Here is a 15,828-nt window from a genome sequence, read left to right on the forward strand (position 1 = left end):
TCAATTTTTCATACGCAGGAGCACAGAGAGAAGCAAGACTCGCATTCTTGTTGAAAATCCGCTCGTTCGCTCGTTCGTCCCTTTAACCCTATTTATCCTTTCTTCCTTTGAAGGTACCACGTTGCAACGACTCGTGTACGACGCGAAGGCTAGACTCGAAGAGACTCGAAGATCAATCGTCGAAAGTAGCGCGCGATAGTCGCTTTAACGAGCGCGTTAAACAAGCCACTGCGGCTGCGTCACGGGAAAGAAGCCGCACAAATGCACGAGTATTCTTCAGCGGGACGGGGCGGATAAGAGACGGCTAAAGATAATGTACTTTTGCATACAGATGACGTTATTAAACGGAAATCTGCGGATGGAGCGAACGCATAAAGCACTGTCTGCCGTCGTTGTCTGATTAGGCATGCAACGTTTCCCATCCACCCTAGCAGCCACCCCCGCGAGAAACCTGAGAGAACCTTCCTCGTTACGGTCGCACGGCACGCCCGCATTCGCCGAGCGCGTAAATTCCGTAAAACGATAACGGCGATTTTAACGCCGCGTATAATGCAATGTGTCGCGCGGCGATACAGCTCGTTCGCAATAACGAGCGCACGAACGAACGCGTTTTTCTCGCACCTTCCTTCTCGCAAAGTCCACGATGTGGCCGGCCCCCTTTAAAATCCGATGAAAATGTTTTTATTAAATTATTGACGGTGTAAAGTTCCCCGATAACTTCGGCGTCGCGAATTAACTCTTGATTATTCTTGGAGAAGCGAGTGGAATGCAGAGAACCTCAGACCGTGTATGGAGAAAAAGTGCTAGAATCAAGTAAAAATTGCCTGTTTCCTAGTCTCTTAAATCAAATAATTATGGACGTAGTTAAGGGAGGCAAGGTGGAGTATGGGAGGTGGAGGGACTTGCCCATTCTTAAATTTTGGCGAGAAGAAACAATTAAATTATGAAAATTATAAAAATAAAGTTCTAAATTTAAAAGAGTACTTACTAGAATTATGTAATACTTCTTAATTATTTTACATAATTATTTTACTTGAATCTCAAGTAAATTACTTGGACGAAAGCATTTTTTTCAATATGATAATTTTAATCTTTAAGTTATGAATATATCAAAAGAGTAAGAAATAAATCTGTTTGAAAGATACGAACCTCGGCTAGTACCTCGTTAAATCGGAAAGTATCAAAAAGCTATTTTATAACTATCTAAATATCAGCTTAAAACGACGAATATTGATTTAAACGGAACGATTCTAGTTTTGTCTGTAATTTTTATGGATATTGACCGATTCACGTATAAATCTTCTAAGATAGATAATTTGGAATTCTTTTTAATGTTCTTTTAGATTCAATATTATTTAGTTTCTTAAAGGTAACAGATACTTCAACAAGGAACCAGTTGTTCATTTTGCATGGTGAGTATCTACTTTTTTATAGCCTTAGTTTGGCATTGGCTAACATTTTACTACATAATAAACATTATAAAGAGTCCGATTGAATTTACAACGGTTTTACAACGTCTCGCTATTTTAACTTTCACCGATACGTTATTGATAGCGGTTTATTCATTACATATGTACGACGAAACAAGAGATAAACGATGTGCTATCGAAATATTCATGGCCGTCGTAAAGCCTACGATCATCCCTCACGCAAGCACGCTGTCAGTGCATTCGACCGCGAAGAATGCCGGGCCCGGGCATAATGCCGGTATGCAAGTGTGAAAAATTTAGTGGGCCAAGGGTGAGAAACACGCGCGAACGTTTGGAAATTTTTCGAGCGGCATTCCTCGCCGGAATAATAACTTTGCCGGTCGCTCGCGCATTCGTGCCGTCGGTCATATATATTTCGAAATATTTCGATGGAAGCGACTTCCGGAATTAACGATTCCGTAAAATTTTCAGCCGGACTCTATGCAGACGAGCGTGGGTTATGTTCAGCTGTCGATGCGTTTTGCGGGAGATGCTCTTATTATTTTCATGCGTTTTTGCACCGAGTGTGCGTTTGGCGTCGGCGAAAACCGTGGGTTATCTCGAAAATTTCGGAAATTTATACGTTGATAAAATTTTCATAAATGCTAATTTTTACCCGCTCGACATAAGTTAATACCTATCTGCAATATTAAAACGCCTACCTCCCACGGAGACTGCTTCATTATGAAGCGCGCGCGACTCTCCTGAGGAGGTTAGGGTGCGCCGCGTTTACCTTTTCGCGCCCTGCACGCAGAAATTAAGGGAAGCCGAGATGAGAAGAATAGACGTGATCGTGCCGTCGACGTTGTCGGTGGTCCAATCTCGGGACGTCACTGTCGGCCGTTAAGTGAGTCTTTACTTACGGGCTGTTTTTACTGCCTCCTTAATGCTCGGGACTTCTGAAAATAAAACGTTGCGAGGGAACAGTGTGTTACGCAAGAACACGTTTGCACGGTACGTGTTTGTCTTTTCTCGCCAGCTAATCCCACTCTTCCGGACGACAAATTTGGGGCTACTTAAACAAGAATGTAGCATAATTGCAAAACAATCGCGTTGCATCTTTTATCATTCCCGAAAAAATTTTTTTCTCTCATATATAAAGTAACGATCTAGTTTCGGTTTGTTACTGCCCAAATAGAACAGTTTAAAATTACATTGGCGCAAAATCGCGCGCGAGATACAATTTTATTTTAGGATCGGTATTAAATTCGGACCGTTATCGCACCGATTCTGCGATTTCGCTGGAAAATCTATTGTTACACTAATCTAGGTACAATTTCGGCAAAAAAATGTAGAGGAATTGAATAGGGTGATACCGGTCGGTGGGCAATGCTGGTCACCTCTATATTTCGATTGTGGTCAGTAGGAATTGAATTCTGTAAGTGTCCGTCCTCTGTAGAAGGCCGAAGGAAGCATCAGACAAAATACCGCTATCTTAATGTTGTTTACGACTGAACTATTGCGAAAAGTTTGTTTTGTCGTTTTCTGATCGTAAGGATCGTTGTTAAAGAAGCGTGGTAAATCGGTACGTTTATTTACGCCAAATTAATAAATATATTCAATTTTCAGTAAAATATGTATTTTCTCTGATTTTATACACTGTAAACATCGTTGACCGACATTACTCTGAGATCGAGATAATCCCGGTTTAAATCTCATTTTTCGCTTTTTCAATTGTCTCTCTGGTGCATATTTTTATGGAAATTTTTTTATCAGCCTGCATTACAGTAAATATTAGAAGGTATCCATTAAGCAAATCCTGAATTCGACATTTCTTACCAGTTTGATGAAAATATCCGCTCAGGTGACCGCCATTACCCCGGTTTACCCTAATTTTAAAAACGGGGAGATGGCGAGAGAAAGAGAGAGACAACAGTGATAAAGATGAATGCGTCGCGCATAGTTCGTTTACCAGTGGCGGCTAAGCAAACGATCCTAAATTCAGCGGTTGTGAAACTGAAGCGTCGGTATGCCTGGCAAGTTGTTCAGGCGAGAACATAAACGCAGTCGAATGCATTATGCCTGCGTAAGAAGCGCCCGGTATGTTCTATACGTATATGCGCCTGGACCGCGATCAACATGCCGCAAACATCTGTACCGTAGCGCCGAGATAGACAAACGCCAAAGCCGTGAGGGGGTCGTCAACTATGTACATAATTCCCAACTTCTGACTCTATCCGTTTCTGCAACGGACGATTCTCCGAACCGTCGCGAATCTCTCTGCGCGCCGCTCTGGGCGGCCACCTCCAAATATATTCACCTGACGCCGCGGTAACATCGCGCATGGGAATAGTCTCATTTGTATTTGTTCGTTCACACCGGCTCATTAATAAAATAGATCGACCGACGGCAAAACGGAAAATTGCACGGGTCGCGCGCTACGACGCCCGGGAACTCGGGGACGTGACTGTCGTGCAGCCCGAATTGGCAGATTATGGAGATCCGCCATCCAATTCTTCCATTTTTCATTACGGAATCCAGACTCGAATTTTGTCATGAAGATACTTTATGTATTTTTCACCGTTAATCCGACAAAGTTAAGCCGGATCAATGTATTGTGCATTTAAAGGATTCCCCTTTCGTTGAACTTGTAATACAGTTATCCGCTGAAGTGAGTTTCGAACTTGTTTATCGAATATACATGTATAATCGATTAACGATCTACGTGGAAAGTCGGACGATCTGCTGTCGTCCGCTGACATGTCCGGGACAGACTGATCCGACCTAATCCGGCATCAATTCCAATTTTTAATCCGGCACATTTTTCGGCACCGAAACTGTCCAAATTACCAAATTCCGAATGGGGTGGGCAACGACGAAGACGCATTGCCAGTGCAACGGCAGCCAAGATGCACCGACGGGAGTGCAGGAATGTGCTGCATCAAAGGAAGTCCTGTCGGCATGCGCTCCCATCATAACGGCCGCAGTGAAGTCCACTTGTGGAGTAAGACGGATGTTCATTTCTGCCTTCATCCTGATCTTTTTACTGGTCGTTATATATTGGGTATCCTTACCACACCGGCGAGCGAATCCCTCACGTCCAATGAGAATTCAACCGCAATCTTCTAGAAATATCGCGCCGGAGTGAACGGAAGCGCACGGTAACATTGTTAGATAATTCTATAATTTTCCTGACGAACAAAATGTACAGGATAATTTCGAGACAGAGAATTACGCAAGGGGAGGCACGCCCAATCGTTGTGGTTTCTTTAGCATGGAAAAACAATTAGTGTCAATTCAAGACTCATATTTTCATATTAAGCAAGAATATGCAATCTTATATGAAGATATAAAACTTGCTTACACGAAGAAGTACTACATAGTAGTGTGAAAAATATTTTTGTTATTCAAGAATAATTGTCACGAGTTGAGAGGAATAAATATTGAACAGAAATAATGATATCTTTAAATTAATAATTGTGTATCAATTTGAAAATATCGTTTTTTCCTTTAATCAGGTTGTGATTGTGCACAATTTAATTACGCTGACGATTACGAATTATTTGCAAGTTTAATCACAAGTAATTTAAAAATATAATTGTCATCTAAAACGCTGTTTCAACAAAAATGTTTCTCTCTTCCTGTTCCCTTCTCTCTCCATTTCTCTCTCTCTCTCTCTATACCGACGTGTTTCTTTACATAGTCATTTATTCTGAAAGCCCATATTCTATATCTCGCAATTATCCTAACAGGGATTTTGAGAAATTCATAACGCAGATTATACATATAACAGGAGAGAATAGACGTCGCGCGCGCGAATATAAATCTAAAAATATAAAACTAGGTAATCAGCGTCGAGAGCAACGTAATCCGAAGTAACAATATGGAGTTGCATTTCCAAGCAGCAAAGCCATACTGCATTTCATCGTGTAACAGCGGCGCTATATATCGCAGCAGCGGTAGCAGCAGCAGCTGCAGTGCACGGTACATGTGTCTCGTTAAAAAAAGGAAAAAAAGGAACGAACCAATCTCAACCGTATAAATGTAATGAGCTATCTAAAAGGAAACGCCTAGACGAAGAGAGGAAACGAAGCTTTTATAACGTTGTACACACTGCGACGTTAATTTATGCCATTATGCACGAGAGAACAATACTAATAACGTCTGTTACGGCGCGGTTAGTTCGTGCTCCTTGACAATCGCGAACAACAATTCTCCCACTTGTTGAAATAAAAGTTGCAAGACTCAAGCGAGTTAAGTAATAATAATTTATACCCTAAGAGTTCGAGCACGGAGAATGCGTAGTGTTTCTTTGTATCGTACGACACGTCAACGCGATGCGACTTTTGAAATATGCCTCGTTCAAATCTGCCGATGATTATTCTCCCTTCAGCGTGCGTCGTCGTATCGGCGCGCGCGACGAAAATAGAAGGGAAATTCAACGCGTGCGATAAATGTGTCGCATGACGTGCACGGAGAAAAATAATTTTGATGTAATGAAACCATCGTTGCGCTACTGCATACTCGTTACGTCGACGATAAAATTCAGTTGGTACAATCAAATTAGCGAATCGTTTTTATTAATGCAATTACAACAGAAGCATATTTATGGTCAAGATAGAACGTTTTATGAATTTGTCTTTGGGACACGTTAATTTGCTGTTAGTACAAAATAGTTTTCCTACATTTACTAATTTGCTCTCACAACAAAATATGTCCAGCGATTAGCGATTAATACTCTTGACAAATCGTTCTGTTCGCATAATAATAAGTACTGCATAAAATTCGCCGCGCCAGCGGATTATTTTTTCTCCATGTGTAGAATAGAAAAAGGTCAAATAGATACCACCCACGGTACGGTTCTAATTGAAAGTACCCAGATCACAGAGTACACGCAACATCGCCAGCAATTCGTCGTCCGCGATGGTCTCGTCGGTGCACAAGACGATGTACGCAAACAGCAATTTGACGATAATATCTCGTTCCAAGAGGTCGCGTGCCACCTGTGAATACTCGAGCTTCACGGTGTCTAAATAGAGCCGCAAAATATCCCGACAGAATGGCCCAGCTTTTGCTAGTTCATCGTCGTCGGGCAGGTTGGCGAGGAGAACGAGGCCCAAATCGATCGCTGGCGAGCAGTACCTCATTGTTTGCCAATCGATCACCTTTACGTCGCACGGCTTCCCGCTCTCGTATCTGAACAACACGTTATCCCGCGAGAAACGACCGTGGCAGACGGTCGAGACGTCGTTGATCTCCGTTGTCAGACTTTCCATTACGTCCAACGGGCTCTCGCTCAGTTTTCCTCTGATTTTCTCGACGAGTGCCGGCTCCGGTAACAATTTCAAGACGTCCAGTACCCTGCAAGCAACGAAGCAGATTGACGATACTTTATACATCGCTCGCTCGCCGGTATCTCGAGCGTATGTGTATGTTACGTATATGTGTGTGTCTGTGTGATTACGATTAGTTTCGTTATCTTTAATAAGGTACAAAGCGAGCCGTTTACCTAGCGGCGTTTCGGCGGCACCGCACGATGGAATCGAAGCACGCGTCGGATAGTTTCGCATAGAACTCCCGGAAGATGTCAAACTCCTCCGCCTTCAGCTTCAGCCCCTTGCCGTGAAACGTCGCCAGAGTTTTAACGCACAATTTCAGGTGATCCTCGTCCAATTTACGATCCGTTCGCACGTAACCTCGCGCGCCGAGATCCTCCAACACCACGACCGGCCGGCCGTATCGACCCAAGTCGGACAGGTAACACTTCGGCACGCCGTCCGTGCCGTAGTAGGGTGTCATCTCCGTGTAGAATATATCCTCGTTCTGAGACGAGCCGGACGGATAGCCGGTGGAATTTTTCGGCAGCTTGACAATGAGAGAGAAGCTGCACGTCTCGCCGGAGAATTTCACGCGCGCCGTCACACGGTACAGTTCGTGGAACGTGCTCGTTCTGTAGTCGACCCCCAGATCGAACGGCTCCACGTCGGCGGAATCGAACTCGATGAATTCTCTGGAGCCGGGCTCGCAGAAACAACGCTTGTGGACCATCTCCGGTATCAGTTCCTCCCTTATGAAGTCGACGTTCCGCTGCTGCGGACCATGCGCCGCGCGGGTATCTGGGTCGGCCATGGCGAAAGGGAAAATAATATCGCTGTAATAAAACACGGCAGCAATTAAGGACACCGGCACTGGCGAGCGTGCTTAAAGCCGGAAAGTCGAGAATTATGAGGGATTTTTCTTTTTTTCGCCTCTTCTCTTTTTTTTTTTATTTTACGCGGGTGCATACGCGTACTCATTCTAATAATAACGTTGTCGCGACGAGTGCCGCGCGTTAATAATGTTTATCGTCACGAAAATGCAACGAGTCTCAACGGGCGATGGGGCGATAATTGAGGGATGAAAAAGGAATTTCATTTATCAACCATGTCGTTAGCTTTGGAAGTGGGAATCAAAGAATCGCGTGGACGAACGATGCTCGGTCGAACATATGGTGTGCGGATAACTGTACAGAGAGACGGAAAAGGTACGGACGTTCCGTCGAGATTCTGGAGCGAATTTCGGACGAAAACTTTGAGCGTCGGCGTCGACGATTCTCAATAGTAACGAACTCTAATTACTCTCTCCCTCCTCTTAGAATGCAAATGGCACAAATCGCGAGATCGCGAAGCGTTTTCTCCTCACTAAGTTATTCACCAAGCTCGCCATTATCTGTTATACGTTATCACTCGTCGAATATGTCGTTGAAAGGTCACACGCGCGTAATGGCAGTCACGATACCACAGTATTTACCACGAGCTCCTATTTAGCGTCGTCCGCGTTACGAGGGGCCAGCTGCACGTAATGAACGATGCTCTGCGTGGAGAATCATAGCGCACGCCGTATCTCCCACTCTCGAGATAAAGAAGAGGGCTTTCATTGGCTTTTAACGACGTCACAAACAAGTTTACGCCGAGACGTGACGAACCGATTAGAGTCGTAGCCCGTCTCTCTCTTCTTCGCAGTTAAGTATATTTTCATCGGCATTTAATCCGGAAAAAGATATCGACCGTGAGAAAGGTAACTTTAAATTACGTTAGATCAGCCTCGTTAAAGAAATTACTTACTCTAATCGGATCTGTGTAACTAAACGGATTTATTGCTGCCGGTTGACGCGTGAGCGTTGGACTCCTCTTTAACCGGTGGCAGAAAAATTTTCTCTCGCAGAAAACTTGAGGCTTCAAAGACGAGGACGTAAGACGTTTTCTATGAAAAGTTCCCACGGCAAGTGGTTTAAAAGCATGGAATTAAAGATAACAGAATCGACAAATATATACGTAGGCGAGACCGGAGCTGGTTGTTACACTTTTTTAAACATTTTTTTACGAGCAACTTATAAACGGGATAAGCATCGCAACAGAACTTTTCAACAGACATATGCTTATACTACATAAAAATATTTTTTTAATTTACAGTATAATTTGTTTTTTACCCAATAAGAAATATTAGACGACGACATTTGTAACAACTAGCCCCATATGTGAGATAAGTTGGTATTGGAGTAAATTGTGACAGAAATAATTCTTTATATTATAAATTACTAAGTTATTAATTGAATGTATTAAATAAAGAGAAATGAAAAAAAAGTATGTATATAACTTTCATTAATAATTGTAAGAGAACATATTTGGATATCAAATAAATGCATTTAGGAAAGGTCTGCAAGGTTGATTACTTTTTTATTTCCTATTATTATCGTAAGTCCGGTAATAATAAATAATATAATAATAAATGATATTAAAAGTTCTGCTTTCGCTTATTTCAGTCATAGGACGGTTGCAATAATTTTTTTATGTTTCGAAACGCACATAAAAAATACGACGAAGCGAACGGTGATTTACGAACATGCGCAGCAGATAGTCAGGCAGCTGTCAAAATTACATACACATATGTAATTTTGATATATACATATTTAATTTTGGCAACTGTCTGGCCATCTATTGCGCATATTCGTGAATCATAGATTTGCTTCATCGTATTTTTCGTATGTTGTGAAGTATGTAAGAAGAAGTAAGAAAGAAACTTGCAACCGTCCTGTGACCGACTGTGACGCTGCACAATTATATTTACCACATCGACAGATTCTGCCAAACAACGATATAAATAATCGATAGCGCGACAAAATGTTTTAACGCGTTGCTGCAACTTCAAATCCTAACGAAGCCACTATAGGAGCACGGAACACCACTCCGTGCCTGACATTTCCATTATTCACATCTCAAATCCAAATTTTCAAGTAATGCAATTTTCTTATACTGCGAGTCAACTTATACCGAGCGGAATAATGCATTATTGATCACCGTGGAGAATAAATGGGCCGAGCAGCTGCAACCGGAATCTAAATTCACTAAAGCGAATCAATGATCTAACCCTCCCCCCTCCGTTATCGATGATTAATTTACCCTGTAACGTGGCCTCGATGTCACAGGTCACGCCCTGTCAGAACGTACCCGTGCAGACGAGTCAATATAATTTTCCGACATGTCAACAACGGCAAACTAATACTCAGCAAATGCAAACTGCAGCATGCGGTCCATGTTTCGGAGTTTCTCAAGGTACAAAGTCGAACGTATGAATCAAACGTTAAATTAAGCAGCGAATAATTTCAACTTGAACTATATTCATCCATGACGAAGCGTTTATCGAACTATAAACGTACCCTCCCCCCCTCTCTCTCTCTCTCTCCCCCTCTGTCTTTCTTTCTCTCCATTTATTTATTTTTCTATTTATCTATCTATCTATCTTTCTCTTTTTCCATCCCCGTTGTTTTATCTAAAGGCATACATTTAAATCCAACAAATATCCGCATGTGTAAATATTTATTCATACTCTCGAGTAAAATATTCTGTTTATAAAACATCCAACAGTTATTTCTCATGGCAAGAAACGAGCACTTTCCACATGACCGTCAGACGCGTTTGTTTGCTTGATTCTGACTTCTCTCCTACCTATGTAAGGACCCTCCAGCCGCGTTTACCGGCCGGACACCTATATAGTAACACACCAATGTACACCGGGTGGGCAACCAATAACGAATCCGTGCCAGCCCGTCTTCCAAAGCCCTTGCAACCCTTCGTCACCGCCGAGTTATCCCAGCTGTACCCAGCTACCACTGAATATTTTGGATCAGATTCGTGCATGCGTCAATAACGCAACGCCCGTCTTCATCCTGCCGGGCAACTGTCAGCAATCGCCACCGGCACCTCAGCAGCAGCCGCAGCCGCCGCCGCAGCCGCCGTCCACGTTCACTCCGTCTCAGTCGATGACGTCCCCGCCGACAACAGCGTATCCACCGGGCGGATTAACTTACCCGGCCGCCTGTTATCCCCCGCCACCTTTTTACCCTTATCCCATACCGTTTCCTTTTTGCGATCAGTTTACTCGCGCCAGGGAGGCGACGCCGAATTGCGGTTGCTGTCGAAGAAGGGACGTTGACTCGCTCTCGGAGGCTAGACGCGTCGGTACTTGCAGTTACGACGCCGATCAGGATGAGCATCATTGCACGCCGACCACCGACGACACCATCTGCTCGAGGAGGAACTGCCCGTCCTCGTTACACCTTCAGGCGTTGGCTTCCCAATTCCTGTCGATGCAGGGTATCATAGCATGCGCCGCTACGCGACTGGTGCTGCGCAAAATCCCCGGCTCGAACGTGACCACCACGATGGAGGACACGATGGCGAGAGCGCAGAAGACGATAAACACCTTGACGAAGGATCAGTTGCTGTCGGAGTCGAGGAACGCCCAGCAAGTGAACGCGTTGATCAACCTGCACATGACGGCCAATCCGCCGGCCAACGTCATACCGATCCTCACACTGGTGCAGCTGAAGATGAATCTGCTGAAGGCGCAGGTCGAGGGTCTCGTCAACCGGAGACTGATGGAGACTCAGGGAGTCGGGATGGAGGTAATGATGTGTAAAACGATTTTACGTTTCTCTCGTGCCTTTTTGATAGTCTAACAGGAGCTGTCTAATAAGAGCGCCAATATAACCTTCGAGTCATTTATTATAAAAAAATAAAAATAATCACGTGCGTAGTACTCAATCAATCCTATAACGCTTTTATATTAGTAAATCATTCAACCACCGCCGCGAAAGACAGACAGTGACTGAGATTTGTTCGTTCAAAACTTTCCGATGTAACGCTTTTCAAGCAGAAGTTTGCCCGATCACACTCTTATTAGATAAATTATATACGATCCTCACGCACACCCCGTTGAAAATCACCAGGTGGAAATCCACACAGGAAATCCATCTCGGGATCTCGTGGTTACCCATGGTGATTAGAAATCCAAATCCTATTAGGAATCTACGTGGGTTCCTATAATATATAAACCTTTCCACCACCATATGTGGACCCTATATGGATTGTTATCATCCTATACGGATTCTCGCATGAGTTCCTGTGGATTTCCGTGAAAGTCCACCTGGGAATGTTCAACAGGGTGCGCCTTCGACTTACAAAGTGCGTCTCTCTCGCTCCCGGTCGCCAAGGTGGAGGCCGAGCCCATCGATCCTACGGTGCTCGCGCTGAGGTCCGACGCCGAGCTGCGGGACCTCCTGTCGGCGCTGCGGCAGAAGGAGTGTGACGAGCAGGTAAACGTGAATTTCGCACCCTACCGTTCGCAGCGTGTGATCGCGGAGAGTCGGCTGTGCAACGTGCAGAGCAAGCTACGTCAGGTGGAGGCCGAGTTCGAGCGCAGGCGGTGCGCGATGCTGCCGGCGCCGACGTTGTCGGCGCGCATCGTGCAGCAATTCTCCGATCTCCGCGACGCGGGGAGACTCGCCGAGTCGAAGAGGCTGTACAGCTCATTGCCGCCGGATCCGTCGCCCGATCCGTTCATCGCGAAACCACGAAGTCCCAAGCGGCTGTTGCTGAAGCCGTGCTCAACCAGCAATCTCGCGACAACAACTGCCAGCCAGACTACGCTGACGAAAACTCAGGACACGCGCGTCGAAAAGAGTACAGGCGACGGTGGTGGATCCGCGACGGAGCGATCAACCGCCACGGAGATCTCCGACAAGACCGGGTCGGAGGAGAACGTCGACGGAGCTAAAAAAAAACTCCGAGCGAGGATAGCCGTCGGGAAGATGGACGAGACGACGGTGGGACGTGAGAAGGTCGAGGGGGAAATGCGGGAGGACGTGTCCTCGGCGAGACTGACGTCGGGCAGCCGCGTGAACGTCGTCATCGCGCGAAAAGAACAGCGGGGAACTGTGTCGCACGAGGGAACTCCGTACCGCGAGGGTGACGTGAAACGCTGGGCGACCAAAGCCTACATCAACGTCGGCTACGAGCCGGCGAGGACGTTAGTGGAATCGGGGAGCAGCGATACGATTACCCTTAACGTTCGTAAGTCGTCAGATGCGATCGCCGGCCGAGTAACGGATCGAGAGGGATCCGGGAGATCGGCGGATCTGCGACGGTCTGAGAAACAAGCGGCAGTCGAAATGACGATTTCAGGAGAGGAAATGGAAGAGGCTATTGAGGAAGAAAACGTGGCGGCCGAGAGCACGCGAAGTTTCTCGCCGGTCGCGCAGGAAGAGGCGAAAGGTGCTGCTGAGGTCGTCGTGGACGAAGATCGAATTTTAAGCGCACCGGAAACAGAGCGAGCGTCACCGTCCGACGTGACGTACACCTCGTCGTTGCACATTACACTGAAACGGAGGAAGAAAGGAGGCGAGGATGAAAAGACGGAAGAAGGATCGAAGGATGAAAGCGGCGTGACTTAGCCGTCATCATCGGTCAGTGAAACGACGAGGCAGAGCGCGAATAAACCGTCAATTAGCGGGGAGCGGAAATAGCGCAGGTTTCATATTGTCTCGTTTCTCACGGACATTGTGCACGACAGAAACCGTGAATGTCAAAGGAAGCGAAAAATCGATGAGAAAACGGCAACAAGTGGACGAACATCGCCCGGCCGGATATTGAAAAATTACGTGAATACAGCTCGACGGACAATTTTCTGGGGCATACCGTTGCGCGCGACATTACAGAAAGAGATCATGCGAAGAATGCATTGCCAGAGGGATCGGATCTCCCGAAGCTCTGCGTCCTTGATCGTCAACGCCAAATAGCAGCCGACGCTCTCAAAGAGGATAACGAGACGCCCATCGCGTTAAGAGCGAACGCATTCCCGCCGTTGAAGCGCGAATCCATGGCAGGTGATTTCATCGATTTATCTTGGATTAAAGGGGTCTCCTATCTTGCTGGGTCGGAAAAAAGTCGTTTTCAAGAATTACAAAAAAAAATATTGAAGCAATTAAGATGCAACTTTTCTTATAAATGTTTATTGACTTTTGTAGATTATGATGGTATTTCTTGTTATCGCCGGCTATACCCAGTGAAGCGACTGAGAGCCATTGATTGATCTAAAGCATAAAAACAAAAAATTGGTTTAATTTATATGAGTTGGTGCATCAATCGAACTACAAACAATATTAAAAACTGAAAATTGAAAAAATAGCGGCCTTTCAAAGATTATAATGCAAATTTTCGTTAAAATTTTAGCCTTTCCGCTGGCGTTAAAACAAAACTCTTGCTGCTGTTTTTTACATTTTATTGAGTTTGCGATTATATAATTTAAATTAGATTGCGTCGAAACATAATTATAAAACTCATATTAGTTTCCTCGGAGATATCGAATATGAAAATAAGCCTAATCTAAATTTTGCACGCAGATAGTAAAAAAAGCGGAAACGACGTGGGAGCTTGTCCGAATCCCATAACGAATGCGGGAATGGCGGCTACTGAATGTTTATTTCGCTGCAACGATGTCAGGAAAGATTCGTCGGGTACTTTTTACAAGGATGATGTGGAATACGACAGCAGCTTTATTTCAGAGATATTTTCTCTTATCGGCAACCGTCTGGTCACCTTTATCAATAAAATAATCGCATTGAACGGAAGGTTGCTCAGCTCGGATGCGATATTACGTGACAGTTGGAAAATTGATATCCTGAAAGGAAGCCGCCCCGGCGCACGATCGATCCGAATTGATCTCAAAAGATCACGATCCACCCGCTGGTACTTTGCATCGTCCTTCCAACCCGAGTCGAGGGACTTACGGTGGCGCGGAAAAACGCGATGCTTGCGACGCGAATTTTTTCCGAGTCTCCGCGGCAGAAGAATACCGTGGAAGGATACGTAAAATCAAACGTTCGCTAATCGATGACAGAGAAGCCGACACGAGATGTTTATTGATCAATAGATCAAATTGCTCCCCACCACGTGATTTCGGGCAGCTGTACGAGATCCGGAGAAGCCTTCTGATACGTAGTCGATTAAAAAAATCCGTAAATTCGCAGAATCATCCGCATCCTTTCTTTCTTCTTAAACATGCCAGGAACGGTGTACTCGAATCTTATCGAGCAACGCAAAACGAAAATACAGGAGCGATCGAAGGGGAAACATGCAAATTGAGGGGTAGCGAAAAATTCTGGGCATTATCGGAAGTTACGGAAACAAGTGATAGGAACAATACAAGCGGAAAGCAAGAAACGGAAGAATGCGGTAACGAATTCATTATGATGAATTTGAAACAGTTCAATGATTGCAAAAAACAAACTTCAAATAAACATTTGCACAATGACATTAAAAACAACGTGTTTACTAAACAGAGATGTACAAACAGCGAACGCGTAATAAATGTCCTCGATTATCTCGGACTGCGAACTAAAATAAATACGAATATGCGCGGAGGCCGTGGCGCGTGTTTACTAATATTCAGTAACTAACAAGCGTTAAAACCATCAGAAGTATTACAAAAATATGTTATTTACGTTATTCACGAGATTCTATCCGCTGGAGATGGTTGATTAAAAGTACGCAATCATCAAGCACGTAGTGTAACTTCTTTCCTTTATTAATAACTTTTATTCTTTCGTCACAGAGTGATCTATTCGTCGCTATAGCTGTCTAATGAGAATCTTTAGAATTGCGGTATAGTAACAGTACGACGATAAAATTTCAGTGTCTCTCGAGTCACTCATTCCAGGATCCGTGAACAAGCGAGAATGGAAAACGGTATTTGTCACATGTCTCACATACACTCGCAATCAAAATCGACGCGCGTAGTCCATTCCGTTTACAACGTGAACACATGCATATGAAGTATCGGCTTAAGTTCCCTCGCGTGATTTTGCGCGATCTAAATTTATCATTTAGCATATATTTATATATATATATATATATATATATATGCTAAATGATAAATTAGATCGCGCAAAATCACGCGAGGGAACTTAAGCCGATACTTCATATGCATGTGTTCACGTTGTAAACGGAATGGACTACGCGCGTCGATTTTGATTGCGAGTGTATGTGAGACATGTGACAAATACCGTTTTCCATTCTCGCTTGTTCACGGATCCTGGAATGAG

The 15,828-nt window shown here is 44.5% G+C and overlaps 2 protein-coding genes across 3 annotated transcripts; one reads left to right on the forward strand and one right to left on the reverse strand.

The window, feature by feature from the left end:
- Positions 1 to 5,972: 5,972 nt before the first annotated feature.
- LOC106749667 lies at positions 5,973 to 8,246 on the reverse strand. 2 transcript variants are annotated; one of them, XM_014629352.1, is made up of 3 exons: positions 8,199 to 8,246; positions 6,919 to 7,560; positions 5,973 to 6,770 (listed from the first exon to the last, which is right to left on the reverse strand). In XM_014629352.1, exons 2-3 carry the CDS (start codon positions 7,536 to 7,538, stop codon positions 6,272 to 6,274), a joined length of 1,119 nt encoding a protein of 372 aa, XP_014484838.1. In that variant the 5' UTR covers positions 7,539 to 7,560; positions 8,199 to 8,246; the 3' UTR covers positions 5,973 to 6,271. The 2 variants fall into 2 exon arrangements, with proteins under 2 accessions (XP_014484838.1, XP_014484843.1); XM_014629357.1 differs by lacking the exon at positions 8,199 to 8,246 and adding an exon at positions 8,027 to 8,172.
- A 1,588-nt stretch (positions 8,247 to 9,834) lies between these two features.
- Positions 9,835 to 15,368, forward strand: LOC106748846. The gene is made up of 8 exons (XM_014627734.1): positions 9,835 to 10,000; positions 10,403 to 11,352; positions 11,941 to 13,170; positions 13,252 to 13,348; positions 13,444 to 13,611; positions 14,128 to 14,388; positions 14,573 to 15,087; positions 15,339 to 15,368. The coding sequence occupies exons 1-8, from the start codon at positions 9,835 to 9,837 to the stop codon at positions 15,366 to 15,368; spliced, it is 3,417 nt and encodes a 1,138-aa protein (XP_014483220.1).
- The last annotated feature ends 460 nt before the right edge of the window (positions 15,369 to 15,828 follow it).

Source organism: Dinoponera quadriceps, unplaced genomic scaffold (assembly GCF_001313825.1).
Source record: "Dinoponera quadriceps isolate SergipeBrazil2010 unplaced genomic scaffold, ASM131382v1 scaffold37, whole genome shotgun sequence".
Classification (NCBI taxonomy): Eukaryota; Metazoa; Arthropoda; class Insecta; order Hymenoptera; family Formicidae; genus Dinoponera; species Dinoponera quadriceps.